The sequence below is a fragment of the Macrobrachium rosenbergii genome, chromosome 7, assembly GCF_040412425.1.
Source record: "Macrobrachium rosenbergii isolate ZJJX-2024 chromosome 7, ASM4041242v1, whole genome shotgun sequence".
Lineage (NCBI taxonomy): Eukaryota > Metazoa > Arthropoda > Malacostraca > Decapoda > Palaemonidae > Macrobrachium > Macrobrachium rosenbergii.
Genome location: NC_089747.1, coordinates 20,092,501 through 20,110,000, shown reverse-complemented (window position 1 = coordinate 20,110,000; position 17,500 = coordinate 20,092,501). Strand labels below are relative to the sequence as shown.

The 17,500-nt window shown below is 38.8% G+C and overlaps 1 protein-coding gene and 1 long non-coding RNA gene across 36 annotated transcripts in view; one reads left to right on the top strand and one right to left on the bottom strand.

The window, feature by feature from the left end:
• LOC136840220 (homeobox protein cut-like) overlaps nt 1-9,583 on the top strand; it is a 518,427-nt gene extending 508,844 nt beyond the window's left edge. For 28 of the 35 annotated variants that reach the window (XM_067106785.1, XM_067106793.1, XM_067106808.1 and 25 more), the window contains 6 exons: nt 3,653-3,781; nt 4,464-4,593; nt 5,582-5,692; nt 6,178-6,341; nt 6,600-6,740; nt 6,856-9,583. In XM_067106785.1, coding sequence (XP_066962886.1) covers nt 3,653-3,781; nt 4,464-4,593; nt 5,582-5,692; nt 6,178-6,341; nt 6,600-6,740; nt 6,856-8,121 — 1,941 coding nt within the window. In that variant the 3' untranslated portion in view covers nt 8,122-9,583. The remainder of the gene's footprint in view (nt 1-3,652; nt 3,782-4,463; nt 4,594-5,581; nt 5,693-6,177; nt 6,342-6,599; nt 6,741-6,855) is intronic. The other 7 variants (XM_067106801.1, XM_067106800.1, XM_067106804.1 and 4 more) reach the window with 2 other exon arrangements.
• Nucleotides 1-17,500, bottom strand: part of LOC136840224 (uncharacterized) — a 90,146-nt gene that overhangs the window by 15,124 nt on the left and 57,522 nt on the right. The gene's annotated exons all lie outside the window — the stretch shown is intronic.

Here is a 17,500-nt window from a genome sequence, read left to right as displayed (position 1 = left end):
TCTCTCTCTCTCTCATTAACAGAGAGAGTTTTTGTTTCTCAGGAAGGAGACGGAATAGGGACCCGAGTCACACACACACACACACACACAGGGTTTTGGGGGAAAGAGATCGAGAACCGGTGATTAACCATGCATTGGTAACGTGTGTTAAGGAGGGGGTGGGTGAGAGGGAGGGAGTCTGTTCTGTGTGTGTTTGGGGTGGGGGGGGGCGGTTACCTTCTCTGTGGTGTCACTGGAACAATAAGTCAGCAGTAAACGAGAGAGAAGAAGACTGCCAGTATAGCTTTTTCTAATGAATGGGAAAAATTAGCACGGACATTTTTAAAGACAGGATGAATTGTACTTGAAGTTTTACAATAAAAAATCCTTAACCCACTACCTGATGATTCTTCATAGCGTTGCAATAAATGTAAATGAAAAAAACACGCAATTATCAATAAATGTAAATGAAAAAAACACAGAAATAATTGCGATCATGAAAAGCTATTCCCGATCACACGCATACAGTAATCAGATAGCCTTACTCCAGTGTATATTCATCCGAAGTGCTTGGGATTATTAATATGACTGATATCACATAATTTAACTTCGCAGACATCATCAGAATGGATCTAATACCTCTGAAATATAATGTGTCAAGACGATATTATTGATTGCTGAGTGACTCACGTCTGTCCCCCTACCTTTTTGGGGGAGTGGAGAAAATTAAAATACCTGTATTCATCATGAGGCACAGCCCCCTCGCCATATATATTCCTGTGGGTTATCACGACGACGTTTTTAAAACGAACATTAGGCAAATGTATTTAGAATCAATCACGAGAGATACAAATACCAGCGAGCACCATAAACGACGCGAAGCGTGGATAATGGAGATCATAACGAACGGAAACGCGACCTTTACTTCGGGCCGTCGTAAGGGCCATGATCGCGTGGGCGTTCGCGCTGATGCTTAGGGCGTCGGGGCCCCGTCACAGGAGATGCCATGCATACTTACCGGATGTACGATCAGACGCCAATGACAGCTGAGAAGGAATTATGAGCCGTATGTAATTAAATCTCAAGTCATATTACAGCTTGACAAATTTTATGGTGGCATACGTCCTCTTTACTTTGACGAAGCACCCCAAGGGGGGTCCACTGAATATGCCCCGACGCCACACAAGAACACGCCGAAGACCCCACCAACCCTCTTCCGCTTTATATGTCCCTACGACACGCGCGGCCTTGATGTAAAATTACGATTGATCAGTGGTAAAAGTCAATCAGACTGTAACTGAAACCTGTAGCCCTCGGATTGTAAGACCGAAGAAAATCAGCCTTCGACCTCTCCTAATTTACTCGATCAGTTTGATAAGATAATAGTATTAGATTGTAAAGAACAACTGGATCAAAGAATATAATTAAATGCTAATAGACAGTGGTAGTGAATCAGAAGCCTCCCTTGTCGCAACCGTAAAATTAAATAGCTATTGCATCGTAACGTAAAAGGCTGCCACATCACAATAAAGCTTTGAATGCAGAAATAGTTCGAGGTAATTTGGAGTAACCACATCAAATCAACAAGGCTCTCTCGAGAATAGTGAAAACAACGAATTAACCTCACCTTGGCATCAGAAATAAATTTCAGTGGCACGCCCTCGGAAATGGGCAAACCTAGTGGCAGAGCGACAAACAGCTGCTATTGAAAATTAGACAAAAACTACGAAATAGACAGAAATGAAAAATCTTGAAGTAGCCGACGAATAGCGGCAAAATGAATTTAAAAGAAAGGAGGGCTCGGGAGGAAGGGTATCATAGGTCGAAATGTGGGAGGGCCCAGGGATTTGGTGAGCGTAGTTGAGGGGAGGGGGTGGGGGAGAAGGGGGTTTCAGGGCCAATCCCAGTTTTATTTTAGAGTTTTATGAACATTCCTTGATGCGAGTGAGGGCTGGGGAGTTTCGACATGGGATGGGCCATTAGCCCTTTATGAACCTTCCAAGGAACTTGCTTCCTCCGAGGTGTTGCTCTCGCTGGAGGTACGGATTTTACCGTGTCTGTCTGTCTGTTTGTCTGTCATTTTTTTCGTTTTTATTTACAAAAAAAAATAAAGTTTTCTCGAGTCTTCGACGGCTGGCTTTTTATTAATGTAATGAGTCTGAAATTTTTATCTCATCTACCAAAATGAAAAAAATTTATATGATTGATGTCTGCCTAAATAATCTACGGAGAATAGAAATTCACTGTTGATTTATATCGGTTTTGACACGACTTGCACCGAAATTAACACCAATTGGCAAATTGGAAAGTCCTCGAGTCTATTAAACTTGCTTATATCTCAGCGTCCTCAATAGATGTTAATCTTAAAAAGTTTTTTTTTAGAAACGTGAAAAAATTGTAATTTTAAAAGTGGCATGATGTTTTTACGGCCAGGTAATATATATCGGTAGCTTTAATATTCCATCTTCAGCCAACCGTGATAAGCTATGACTCATGAGTGTTGACTTCCCATGTTTTAATAGTCCTGCTCTTCCTGCATTTTTTTTCCTTTTCATATTTCTTATGGTTTCCCTCGTTCTTCCTCTTCTGGTAGTGTCACTTTTGACTCTTAATTCCCCATGTCTTGGCCTAGTCAGTTATTTACGATAAAGCCTAGCAAGGGACCGTTAATTTGAATGAGAACTACTTTACGAAAATTCAGACTCTCTCTCTCTCTCTCTCTCTCTCTCTCTCTCTCTCTCTCTCTCTCTCTCTCTCTCTCTCTCTCTCTCTCTCGGCATAAATCAGCTGCCGCAACTATTAGCAGGTACGACTTTCTTTTGATGTGTGCAAAGGGTAGACCTATTTCAGGGTTCATAATGACTCGCCAGCAGAAGTAATTTGAAGTTTGCTCACGGGATTTATTAATAAATGGTTTAATGACTTTTTTTTATTATTATTTTCTTCGTTTAATGCACACTTTTGATAAGTAATGTTGCTGCAAATATCAGAATATTTTAACGGAAGAAGTTTAAGTTTTTTACAGATTTTTTTTTCTTTCTGTATGGCAAACTGGTTGAACGGTGTGCTAAAAGTTTTGAATTAATATTACTTTTATTCAACCGGAAGTCATTGCGTACTCACATATCTTTATCTAATGCATTGCTTTACAATATTTACCATTCATTTTTTCCGCTTGCTTTCAGTTGGACGCCCTCGGTTGAAATAGGTCAAAATGTTTTATGTAATTTAATCTAAGCGAATGCAATTTAAATAAGCTCCATTTATACTTTTTGTATAGCTGTATTACTACTGGTTATGCTGACGGGAATGCAAGAGTGACGTGGCGTAGTGTTGAAAAATGGTGTAAAAATATCAAATATTTAATTTTCATTTTCCATAGCGGCTTCGGCTTCATTTAGTGCAGAATCTCTTGGTTTATTTCATATGCGGTGGTGTTAATGGATCCGAGCCAGATTGCCCCTTTTTTTCCTTGCAACAAAGAATTTGGTTATCCCATTGTTCATGTATAAAGTTTACAGACATTTCACAGTCGTTCAGACTTAACAGCCTGTTCGCTATTTAGCAAAGTACACTACCTGCTGAGAATTTAGGATCCATTTAACATGTGCGTTAACTACACATATGTATATGCGTAACTAAGCATGTTAATGTTTTCCTTCTTTCTTTTCAGGTTAAAGAGCAACTCAGTCAGTACAGTATCTCCCAAAGGTTGTTTGGCGAATCGGTCCTAGGCCTGTCTCAGGGCTCTGTCTCGGACCTCCTTGCTCGACCCAAACCATGGCATATGTTGACACAAAAGGTATAATTTCTCTCTCTCTCTCTCTCTCTCTCTCTCTCTCTCTCTCTCTCTCTCTCTCTCTCTCTCTCTCGTTTCTTGTGTGTCCAACTTGGGTGGACAGCGAACAGTAACTTTTTCCCAAACCACTTTGTCATGAAAAATCACGATTACGTAATATGTATTATTTAATACTACCAGGAGTGAAATGTGAAAATAGTAACGACGTTACAACATTTTCATAAATCATAATACGTGAAGGGAAAATGAATAAAATTCATTATTCAACTCATGATATTAAGCGGCTTGTTTTACACACCACTATATTACGTGTAACACTGAAAAGCACTTTTTAAGTTTTCATTAAACATAATTGTTTTTATTCAGTTTTCCCATTATACTATTGAAAAATAACTGGAGCTACATTAACGAATAATGTATATAAATGCAGCAGTGTTTGCATTAAGGTATAAACCATACATACATACAAAGGATCCCTCACACACACACACACACATATATATATATTCATTTATTTATATATAAAATACATACAATTTTTATGTTTGTATGTGTGTGTGTAAGTGTGTGTGTGTGTAATAGCGTGGCAAGCTGATGCAACCCATATGCTAGGGGGCTCCATCATAATGTTTTTAATTCAGCCAGCGGTTCCTTTCCATATCTCCCCTTCTCTCTTCCGCCACAGGGCCGGGAACCGTTTATTCGAATGAAAATGTTTCTGGAAGACGATAATGCCGTGCACAAGCTGGTGGCATCGCAGTACAAGATCGCCCCCGAAAAACTTATGCGCACCGGAGGATATACGGCTCCCCCTCGTAAGTGATAAAAAAATCATTTTATATATTTCATGGTACCTTGAACTGTATGGCGTGAATGTGTGTTGTTTAGTATTCTGTGAATGTCTGTGTGTGTGTGTGTGGTTTAGTATTTCTTGCATAGCACCATTATTGTACAGTAAAGTGGGTGATCGTGCCTTTATCGTGTATACCTAAGTGTGATGTGTGTTAGTTAATGGCGTAGTATCTTTTCATCCTAAGTGAATGTGCATGGTATTATGTATGTAACCCATTCCTTTAATTTAATCACGAGTCATTCTTCTTCACTACATCCTTTAGCAAATTCCTTTGAAAACTTGGTTGTGCTTTATCGGCATGTATAGCAATTTTGTACAAGGAAAATAACGCTAAACTAGTAGCAGTGCTTTGTCTTTGTTTCCGCTTCTTTTTTGAAAAGTTTCAATATTCCGTTGCATTTTTATCCGCGTTGCATGCTTCGGTAATCATAGATTCAAAAAAGCCGGACCCTTACTGCGTTAACTTGGTGATGGAATAGCATTCACACACACACAAAAAAAAAATAAAACCTCAATTGTTTTAGACAAATCAAGTAATTACGTCTTACTGAAAGAGCTATTAAGAAAAAAAAAAAAAAAAGAATCACATTCATTTAGAATCTGTTGACGGTAAGGGTCTCTGACTATGTTACTTAACGCGAGCCAGCAGTGGACAACTTTTGTTCCTCTAAAGTCCTGGTTTATTTCACGTATTTTTCCTCTTCATTTGCCATATATGGTTATTATTAATGTTTCAGCATAACTATTTTCAATCACTCTGGAAATCAAGCCATCGTACTAACCAGCACATTCATAAATCCACATATTTATATAAACATATATTATATGTTCTTAGAAGCATAGAAACTAATCATAATAATGATGATCCTGCTTTTGATGTCTTTTTTATTGTATCCAAACTCAACATTTTATATTTTAGTAACCCGTTTCCATTTACTTCTCGTTTTTAGTGTATTTAGTCGGTGGGTGTCCACTCCCCGGGGGGCCATCCGCTCCCCCTGGGGCACAATTCCCTGGGGGGTTGTCCACTTCTGGCTCAACTACTTTTCCATCATATACAAGTAAGCCTTATTATATATATATATATATACAAAGTGTCACTGTTTTAAGGCACAGGATATCCTGTCCTTTTTTTAAAATCATTTGATGAAGATCACATGAATTAAACAAGCATATTCCGCTTGGAAAGCTTAAGAATATTATTATTTAATCCTGAAAGCAAGTTATTGCCTCATCATTGCATCCATTCTTAAAGATTTCATATTGAATATTTTGTCATGAAGGCAAAAAAAAAAAACTAACAAAATGCTAATATTTAACTCTCATCATGTGATGTGAATATTAATTGGAAACTAGAAAGAAACTTTAGCCTAAAAGGTGTACATTCACACAGATAAACTAAAATGATATTCGTCCTGTTTTCAGATACACCCACACACTCGCACACATACACACCTCCACCTGCATGCCAAAACACAATACTCGAAAAAATTTTAGTCCAACCTCTTAACGAATTTCCTTTGGGTTTTTCGTCTTTCCCCTACAGAGGGTACGAGCAAGCCCCTTCTGAAGCTTCCGGCAGACATCCCTAAGAGCATGGAGTCCCCACTTCCTCCGGTGGGGATCCCGCCGTCTTTAGGCAGCCTCCCTCTTCCTTCACACCCGGTCTCCTTCGACACCAGGATGCCGATCTTAGACCCACTGAGGAAGGTACGACATTACTTGCCTTCCTCTGGTATTTTCTGTATTAATGCTCTTTGTTAATGGGCTTTTGAGCCAAGATTAATTGTTTTAGTATGTTTAAAGTGATGGGGCACCACGGGTTTTCATTAGGTTGCATTATAATATCTGTTGCATTTGAAGACCATTTTCAAACTGGGGTTTAATCGTGTTAAATAAATCACCCTTTGAATACTTGAATGTTACTCAGTAGCAATAATCAGCTTCCTCTTTTATTTTTAACCCAAGACTACCCTTGGAGGAGTCCGTGCACCAGGACCTGTGGCGCCATCAGTCTATGAAATGGCTGCCCTTACCCAGGACTTGGACACCCAGGTTATCACAACAAAGATCAAGGAGGCCCTCTTAGCCAACAATATAGGCCAAAAGGTGAGACTTTGCATATTTTACAAAGTTAGAAAATGCAATATCTTTTTCAGAATTTGTAAAGATATTATGACAGTTACAACGATATACAATTAACTGACATTTATTTTTTTTTCAGCTGTTTGGTGAAGCAGTTCTAGGATTATCACAGGGCTCAGTATCTGAGCTGTTAAGTAAACCAAAGCCTTGGCACATGCTCAGTATCAAAGGCAGAGAACCATTCATCCGTATGCAGCTATGGCTGAATGATCCAAGAAATCTAGAAAAACTCCAGATGCTTAAAAATGAGCGACGAGAAGCTAACAAGCGACGGCGAGCTCTTGACCCTTCTGCTGATGTCTCACAGGATTCACAAGATGTGTTTCAGGCCCCTTCACCTGGCGGTTCATCAAAGAAACAACGTGTACTTTTCTCAGAAGAACAAAAAGAGGCACTAAGATTGGCATTTGCTTTGGACCCATATCCTAATTTGGCTACCATTGAATTCCTGGCACAGGAATTACAGCTGTCAACTCGCACAATCACAAACTGGTTCCATAATCATCGTATGCGACTCAAACAATACCCAGGAAGTCCTGGCGATGGCACCTCCCCTTCTCGTGATCCTTCACAGTCACCTAGCCAGTCTCAGGGTCAGTCTTTCGACCCTCTCCAGTTCCGCTTGTTACTCTCTCAGAGGTTGCTGGAGCTAAGAAAGGAAAAAGGACTCCCACCCACACTTCCTGGTCTTGGTCCTGGTTTGCACCCAGGGCTTTTTCCGCACTTTCCACCTTTAGGGACACCAGGTCTGGGTGGACAACACATTGAAAGAGACTTAAGTGTTGCCGGGCTCGACTTGTCCATGAAAGGTGATAATGATTATGATGATGGATCACTTGATGAAGATTCCAATATGTCAGGTGCCATGAGTCCAAGTGGAGGTGGCCGCTCTGAAGGTGAAGGTGATGATAGGGATGGACGAGGGGCCCCTTCTCCTGTAGCAAGATCTTCCCGAAGAAAGCCTGCAGCTCCTCAGTGGGTTAATCCATCATGGGCATCGGGTGAATGTGGTAAAGATCGTGAAATGATTATAAATGGGGTATGTGTCATGCAAACAGATGACTATAGGTTGGATGAACAACAAGAAACGGTACGTATTGAACCCACTCCAGTGGATGAAGCTCGTGCACATTCAGTCAAAGAAGAGGATGATGAGGATGATGGAGATGATGATCAACAGCCAGCCTCCTCTCAGCCATCCTCCTCACACCCAGATAGTGTAAAACCTGAACCTGTCAGTACCTTGCAAGATGACGATGAGTCATCTGCATTGCAAGAGGTTCCAACGCCTAGCAGGGAAACTGTAAATGAAGAAAGTGATGTGAAGGAAGAAGAGGAGGCGTGATGCTAGCACTCGCCTAAAATGACGCTTTTGGATTCCAGAGTTTATCCCGTTAATCTTAGCGTATTGTTGTTCGTGCATTATACCAAATGTTTCGTCCTGTCAGCAAGTAATGAGCTTCGCTAAGTTGGATGATGATGATAATAGAGGCATTGTGTCACCAGAGGGCCTCTCGGTGGAATCTCTTAGGCACATTGTGGGCCTATAAAATCACAATTAGACTTTCAAGTCATAAGTCCTACAAAATGTCAACCTCTGTTATTTTATTATGAAATGTTCGTGTGTTTTACTTGTTAACTTGTCTAAAGTTTTGTATATACTGTATTTCCCAAGTTTTTTGATCAAGCTCCCCTTAGGATAGGTGACTTCAGGTATTTAGAATGCCATAATGTTGAACTGTTCTCTGCTTATTGCCAGTGTTGACAGAGGTTGATCCTTTGGCCTCTGTGCAGTGTTCCATGGGCAGAGAACAAGCAAGACCCACTAGTGTAAGGTGGTTGTCTAAGAAGTCGAGTGTTCGAACCAGTGAAATGGTCGAGCTTATAACAACCCTGTGACATAACATTGATGATATTCCGGTGATCCCTTCATTGACCAAATAGTACAGATTAGAACCAAATAGTATACCCCTCTTTCCCCAAGTGAGACTAGTAAGTAACCTTAAAGAATGTTTAAAATGCAAATTCAAAACTGTGGCTAGGTTACTGGTAAGCCCAGCAAGCATACTTGAGACTGTTAGTTCTAGTCTTTTATTTTCTCAACTAATTTCACTTTTTCATTATTCAGATATTCGCATTTGACATGTCCATCTAGTCCATGGATAAGAGCATCTTGGTCATCTCAAGTTTTTTATGATCTCCCGAAACTCCCTTGACGTGCATTGGAACACAACGAGAAAAAGCTATAAGAAATAATATCGCATAACTCGTTTCGGAGTGAAAATGGTCATTCGCGGGCCACTCTCGTGCAAACCCCGTTCTCAACCCTATGCAAGTCATTCAGAGCAAGAAAGAAAAAGAATGTGTTTGCTTTGTTGATAAGAAGAAGTCGTAGGAGGTAAACGGATACGCAATTAACGAATTACAAAGTTTCACATTAGGCTCTATGCCTCTGCAGGCCCAGGGAGCCAACGGCTGTAATTGGCTTGTGTATGGGAAAAAGACACTTTAATTAGTGCCCGGGGAATGCCCAGGTGATCCAAGTCGAAGGAAATAGTAAAGGGGCATTAGAAGTGAATTATGCAGCGTTCTGCAAAGAAAAGGGAGAGGGGTTAAGACAAACAATTACAAAACAAAAAAAGTGCTTGTGTTGTTGATTATTGGATTTTAAGAATGGAATGAAGATGGCGGTGAAGATTAAAGACGTGGAGAACTGTGCTATATTTTGGTGGTATGTAACTTTTTTATACATATTCTTTTTCTATTATGTTAAGAAAATTTACTTCCATAAAGATGTGTACTACTGATACTGCGGTTGATTACCCATCTTGCCTAAGCAAAAGGTCTCGGGAACGCCCCCTGGTACGAAGTCGCTGATGACAATCATCAACCAAGTATTCATTAAGTTATAAGTTCAGTCATTAAAACTGTGACAACTTGCAATTACTTCGAACGTACTTTCAAAGACGATGCCGATTTACTCTGGAGAATAATGATAATGTAACTGCGCATTACAAATATCCAATTTCATTCTGGTGGAATTAAATACAAGGAGAGACCATTCTAAATGGACGTCATTTTTCCCCCCTCTCATTTTTCCTCAGGATTGTATTCCTCCCTTTCACTGTTTAATGTTAGTGCCAAAAATGAGTCTTACAGATGAAAAAATGTTCGGGCTTGTAAATTTATGTACTCATTTCTTTCGTTAAAACTTCAGTCTCTGTAGGTTCTTCTTTACTCGGAGCTATGACATTTTGATCCCTAGGCTGCAAAAGGATTTTGGAAAAAGGAGCTGCAACAAAGCCACCTGTCTCCATGAACGGTAAACGTAAGCGATTAATGTTTAGTATTTAACAATTTCTTGTAATGGGAAACCTACGCCACCCCCCACCTTTCTCTCTCTCTCTCTCTCTCTCTCTCTCTCTCTCTCTCTCTCTCTCTCTCTCTCTCTCTCTCTCTCTCTCTCTCTCGCAAAGGACGGGAGGACGGGCTCTCAAACATGGTGGGAGAATGACATTTCAGAATTTATTCTTTACATGAAAATGATTTGTCCAAACACATCCCTAACCATTGTGTCGGGTAATTGTACAGTTGTTCCGGTGACTATTCACGAGTTACCAGACAATAATATTACGGGTTAAAATGGATTCTGAACGGCTGGGTAATGCAATGGAAATTAAATGATGAAGAAAATTTAATCCCCCTCCTCAATATACTAGTGAAAGAAATCTCGTTTATGAAGTTACGTCTGTTGAAGTTCAATAAAATCCCTTAGTTTACACCTGTCCATATGAGGGATAAATCACGACGGGAAGAGAGTTATTACCTTCACATTAATTATGTGGTTAACTTTCTTTGAACTACAGGTATGGAAGAAAGGCATTCTTTCAATAATCCCAATGGTTTCTATTCTTTTCTCTCTCTCCTTTCGTCCATCCTTCCAGGAAGTAAGAGATTAGACAAAAGGTTCAATGGATGGAATTCGATACAAAGAAGAAACGGCATAAAAGAATCAAAGGTCATCGCAGTATGCTATTTGGGTCACATAAAAATAATATGTGTATTAAATGAATACATTGGTTTTGTTTGCCTTCGATTGATATCTGGTATCTATCCGAATTCAAGTATACAGTATTACGTTTTTATCCCTGCACATCTAACGGATGTGAACTTATCATATAATTAGAAAACGAAAACAAAATTTTGTGTAAAAATCACGTAACTGCATAGTTAATCAACAGATATTTGATTATGACTGAATTCGCAGTTTTCGAGAAAGTAACGAAATTAAAATTTCTTCCCGTCGGCAAACAAAGAACTTTCGATTTTATGCCGTAGAGAAAAATGCCACTTATCAGAGTATCGTATTCATAGTCATGCAAACCAACCTGAGTATCCCTTTGCGCATCAGCAAAGCTGCAAGAAAACCCTGAAAATCTTTGGAAAATTTTGAGGAATTTTTGCCTATTAAAAAGCAGATAGAATATCGCCCCCTCCCCGTCTCTTATGGGGGTCACCCGTCCTTGATGAAGCCCGTCGCATAGATAAGGTCGGCTGAGAAAGGATTCCAATTTGCTTGGCTGCCTCCATCCCATATTTATGGATGCGGAATCAAGCCTACGTTAAGTGATTTATGTTTTCCATTTGTGGTGGAAATGGGAGATATGGTGATTGACGGCATCTCTCTATCCATCCCTGTGTCATAATGAGACGTTAGATGGATTTCTCAGCACCGCTCCCCTTCCCTTTCCCCCCCCCCTCCTCTCTCTCTCTCTCTCTCTCTCTCTCTCTCTCTCTCTCTCTCTCTCTCTCTCGTGGTTTACCCAATGAGGCAGACTGATTTAAGAACCTTCAACAAACGTTGTATCAGTAATGAACGTAACTGAAGATCTCGTGGGGGGATTTTACTCGGAGCGCTACATGCACGTCTTTTTGTTATAAATTCTTGTTAACGATTTGGAAAATACATTTATGCGTTGTTATCTCATATTGTTATAATTTAAATAATGCCAGAATACAGGACAGTTCTCCTATGTTTTGTGTTAAAAGTAGGACGAATAAAAATCTCTATTTATTAGGTTGTTATTTACGAAGGGCGGCTTTCTTTTCACCAGTGTGTGTTTGTCGTAAGCAGGGAATGGAACCGGTGGATAGTTATAGTAAAGAACGTGTAAAGACGACGTCAGAGTGACTGTCTGTTTTTTTCTTTCAACGAAGATAATGACAGACGCCACATCATTTTTTTTTTTTTTTTACATTTAAAAAATTTCATGTTTCCTCTGATGCATATTATTCATTGCATTTTCTTTGTTTGTTACTTATCCTTGCATTAAACGTGTTGTTAGGTAATACATTTGACAAGTATATCTGCCCACTTAGGAGATAGACTGTCAAATGGGGAGATTTGTGTCACATTCTCGATCCATGAAAGGTGCTGAAAGGATGCAATCGAGACAAATCCACGCTCTGCCTTTGTGTATACGGGCGATCATTCTATCTCTGAGATGCGCGCACAAATGCAGGCTTTTATAACAGAACGATGGAAAACTCAGACTGGAGTTGGAGTTACGAATACGAACTCGAGCTTAAAACCAAAAACACGGTGTCCAGATAATGTCCAACCGGTGAAGTGTCATTATAGTGATAATCTTTTACTAATGTTAAGAGTTAAGTTTCATATCAAAATTAGATTTTTCCATTGGTTTAATATAAGATATTGATTTAAAAAAGAGGGATTAATAAGTTAAAACATAACGTCATTAAAGCGATGCCAGTATGTGAGTGAGAAACAATATTCACATTCTAATATTCTTCCTGTGGAAAACGGACGCACATGAAAGGGAACTGTCCTACCGAGATCCCTTCCCCATCCCATCCCGACCCAGTGCCAGGAAGCAAGCATAATAATTCTGCGTTGGTGAAGATGGATGCAATTAATCCCTTTATGCTCACTCCCGGGCTTGTGTAATATGTGTTTGTGTGCAAGGAGATCGGACAAGGTCGAATCTTTAGAGCGCCTGCAGGTAAGGCTCGTCGCAAGATTCAACAAGATGGTTGTTGCATTTTGCAACCGGCAGCAAGTTGCATCAGTTGAGCGAAATTGTGAACATCTATTTACGGGTGACAGTCTTTGGGACGATAACTGTAATTAAAATAAACGAATACAGTTCATGGACGATGAGTCCAGAGCCTGGTTGCATCGAAAATCGACTACGATGGAAAAATCCTCTTACACGCTAGTCGTCAACTCGACGAATCCAAGAAAGATAGATGTATTATTTTGAAAGAGGTCAAGTCAGTTCATTTCCAACAGCAAAAGAACGGATGACAATATCAAGTTTTAATTCTGAACTTAAAAACGGCAATCAATCGCTCACTTTCGCCTTTCCATCATCGACTTTCTCCCCTCAAGTTGTTGGCTCTCTTTGACTGGACCGCATTTCATCCACGATATTCATCCATGATAAACAGATTAAGAACATCCATCAACCAGCGATTGTGAAAAGAAATACTTGGTCCCTTTTTATTCGTAAAAATAAAGTGACCGATAAATTTCGTTGACGATGTAATATAAATCTCGTAGAGTTCATTTGTCATCAAGGTTACATGCGAATTTGAACTTTACCGGTTTTTATCAACTAATATGGAAAAGACTCGAGAGTTTCTCTCTCTCTCTCTCTCTCTCTCTCTCTCTCTCTCTCTCTCTCTCTCTCTCTCTCTCTCTCTCTCTTCTGTCTTTTGTCTTAATTCTATGTTTTTTCTAAGAAAAAAAGACTTTAGTAGCCTGGCATAGACGAAGAAATTTTCAATTATGAATTAGATTCTATCGTGTTTTTATTATTCACCTCTCTAAATATTAAGGGAACTTTGTAAATAGAGTTCAGGCTATTAATGAATAATAGCTTGTCAAGTATCAGGTTTATTATTAATGATAATTACTATCCAAGTACTGTTATTTCTCGCAGTCTTTGTTAAGGATTACATATGCCGATAACAATATTGTTTGTAATTCATTACTGATATGTTTGTAATTCATTGATTGTGTGGTTTTCGTGCCTTCCTTCGTTTGTTTCTTTGTTTGTTAATTTGTTAGGTCGTTTGCATCATCACCCTCCCAGATATAATATACATTCGTCGCGTGGCTGTCGTTTCTGACACAGAAATTCTAAGGAAAGTCCAAATGCTATTAATTAATAAAAATAATAATAATGCAGAGAAAAGGAAGAAGTCCTCGAAAGGTGATCCTGCTGTCTGTCTGTCTGTCGACACTATACTTCTGAGTTGTGTTAAAATTAGATGAAGTGAAGATATTTGTTTTTTGCTAGAAACCTCTACTGTAGTAGTCTCCTCGTAGACAATGTTTCATTCCAGTATAATTCCAAAAAAATAAAAAACCTCGTATGCTAAAATAGTGAATGAAAAAAATGTGTGTTCAACTATAAACAAAGCCTTAGATGTGTGTCAATAAGAGCGCTTTTTCTATTCACGGAACGTGAAAAGATGGTCTTTATTGAATAGTTGTCGGAGGTTTCAAACATGAAGCGTTGAAAGCACATTGTAATCATTATCGAAGGATCTCCCAGTGTTTGTTCGCGTGCGCACGCGCGCTGTGCAGTTGTTGATCTTGACCCTACGGGGATCACGCCTGGATGCGGTGATCTCCCGCGTCTTGTGATGTTCATCTCAAAGTTCTTATCATTATTCAATAGGTAGCATCTCCCTTGCCCGCCCAACCACCCCCACGCCCACCAACTATAGACTTTTATTATTATGATTATTATACTCTATTTCCTGTTGACATTATCGCGTGATTGTTACTTTTACCATAATTATTCATTTTCTCCCTCGTCTGGTCGAGAAGTAAAATGAGTTTTTAAAAAAAGCGGAGCCATATTGTATATCCCTTGATTCAAAGAAAAGAAAGCCAAAACAGGTGAAAGCGTGACGTTTTTTTGCCTGCACGCCACGATCTGTTCACGACCTTCAAGAACAGCTTCAATGACGACGACGACGACGACCTGTTCATGTTCCCAGCGAACATTGGAAGGAAAATCTCCATCTTGTAAATATATAAATAATAATAATAATAATATTATTATCCGTTCAGACTTGTTCGAACGAGAGATCCTGTTGTGTAAAGTGTTAAGTCATACTGGCTGGAGGAATTGCTATGAAAATGAACCTTGGAGTAAATTAAGAAAGAAAAAAAGTGAGAATGAAAATTAAAAATAAAAAAAAAGTGAATTTCTGTGCAAGATCGGCATTCGCCATTGTGGCCACTCCGGTCTCCCTCCCCCCTCCATCACCCCTTCTATGTCTCTTAGGGGGGAGTGACTCTGCATCTTTTTAAGGTCCATAGGGAATATAATGAAAGAAAATAAATAAAGGATCCGTTGTGCCAATTGACAAAGTTTCTTCTTCTGTGTCATCAATAAGGGTCAGTATGGCATTTATCTATTGAGCATTTTACGCCCTTACCTACTTATAACTACAGTCACAAGATAGGTAGAGAACCCATTTCTCTCTCCCTTCCCTCCAACAACCGCCCGCCCCCCACCCCACCCCCACAGATAAATAAATTCCTCACCCAGAGTGCGAAATACTGTATAAGCTTCATCACCCTCCTCCGCCCTCCCTCCCTCCCTCCCAAAACCTATTCTCCCTGTCTCCCTACTTTCAAATGGTGGTGAATGTATGGCTACCTATGACCCCCAACCCTCCGCAAGGACGTTTTGCATTGTAAGATTTAAATTAAGTTTAATATTATTGTACATAAGATATTCATATCAATCTGTATGTCTTTTGAGATTTCTAAATTAAAACTATTTGTCTGTATTTATACAGAATATATGATGTTTTATTTCCCTTCATTTACATATGTTTAATTTTGGCTCTAAGTTTGTCTCTACTGTATGTCATATAAATTTATACATACACATTATATATTATATATATAGCCATAGAGTACATATAAAATTAAAAACCTACATACAACAATGTTCTTGAGATCATTGTAAATATAAACTTATAAGGTTATTATATTCTCGTAACAATATCACAAAAAGAAAAAAATGCAAGAAAAATTCACAAAATAGTACAAGAAAAACAGAAAACAAATAAGTATCTCAGTTCCATTACATGATGCAAATACAACTTTTACTGACGCTTAGAAACTTGAAGAAAAAGGAGTCATACTGTTATCCTTTCAATACTCCTGAATATTTTCGTATACAAAGTGCATTATCCTTGTATGTACCAGAAATAAAAAAAAATACAAAATATTAACTGAAAGTGTTATGTTAACAAAGGTATGAAAAATGATGAACAAAAAAATCCCAACTGATACGAAAAATACGAGTACGCTGTAAAATAAATATTCCACTATTTATTGTAACACTACTAAACACGCGTTTGGTAGCATTTTGTTTGACTGTTCCCAATTTCATAAATGATATTGACATAAACAAATCATATAACAACGGAACAAATCATATAACGATGGAGTAAAACCAACACTGATTTTCGCTACAATGATGACTAGGTCATTGGTGCGATGGAAAATTAATGTATTCCTGTAACAGGGCTTATGGCTGGCAAACAGAAACTGTTAAAGAAAATAATAGTATAGATTGTCCTCTGGCTCAGAGACCAATGACAAGGCTTGCCAAATGCCATTTTTCTAGCCCAGGCTAGAAGAAAGAAAAAAAGAGGGATAGGAGAAAGATTGGGTTTAATTACAGCAGTTTTATATAAATCCCACTGTGAAGAATCTGTAGTTCATCTGTCATTACTTCATTAAAAATGTCATCTATTGTATCAGATTCGTTTTAGGGTAAAACCAAAATAAAGCAAGAACTCGTTAAAATCACAGTTACAAAACGCTAATATGAAACATGGAAAGTGCATAGCACTCGAGTTATTTCCTTCTGGTAGTGCAAATCAAATTTGAACTGAAATGAAAAGATAGAAATTTTCCGTATGATTATGCTTGCACCATATAAAGTCAAAATGAGAAATAAAAAGCGCAAATGCGAGGAGAGAGAAAAAATCAAATCAGTTGCATATACATTTTCTCAAAACCCAGTTCTTGAAATAAGAGAGAGAGAGAGAGAGAGAGAGAGAGAGAGAGAGAGAGAGAGAGAGAGAGAGAGGAGACAAGATAATCAAAGGGCAATAATTATTTCTCAAAAGGCGACTTGAGAGAGCTTCGCTCCAAAATAAGTGGCAACCTCGAGCATTCCTAAGGTCCAAAACCACCATAGTCCTAAGCGACAAATTACCAAAACCGCTGGTGAGAAACTTAAAACGCCCTACCAAAAAGGCACTTAAAGGGTTCTAAAGGGCAAACCATTTATGATTTTGGCTAGCAAAACCAGGCGTTCCACGTACGGAAACCTATTTTAGAACACCTAGCAAAATCCGATTCACTCGTAGGTAGGATATATTTCATTAGAAAGTCTTAGTTCTGTGAAGGTAACTACTAAATGGAGATTCCCAGAAACTGAATAAGCACGAGTCTCTAGCTAGCATTAAAAAGTCAGATAAAACAGATCTGATGGAATCCACAACATGAACTTCAAATTTGGAAGGACGAAGAGGATCTCTAAAAAAAAAAAAAAAAAAAATGTGAAATCGGAGTCAAGGAAATTCTAGCGCTGAAACACTTGCTTGATCAACTATATTATGTCAGCACCTATAAAAAAAATTGAGGTTTTTTTATCTTG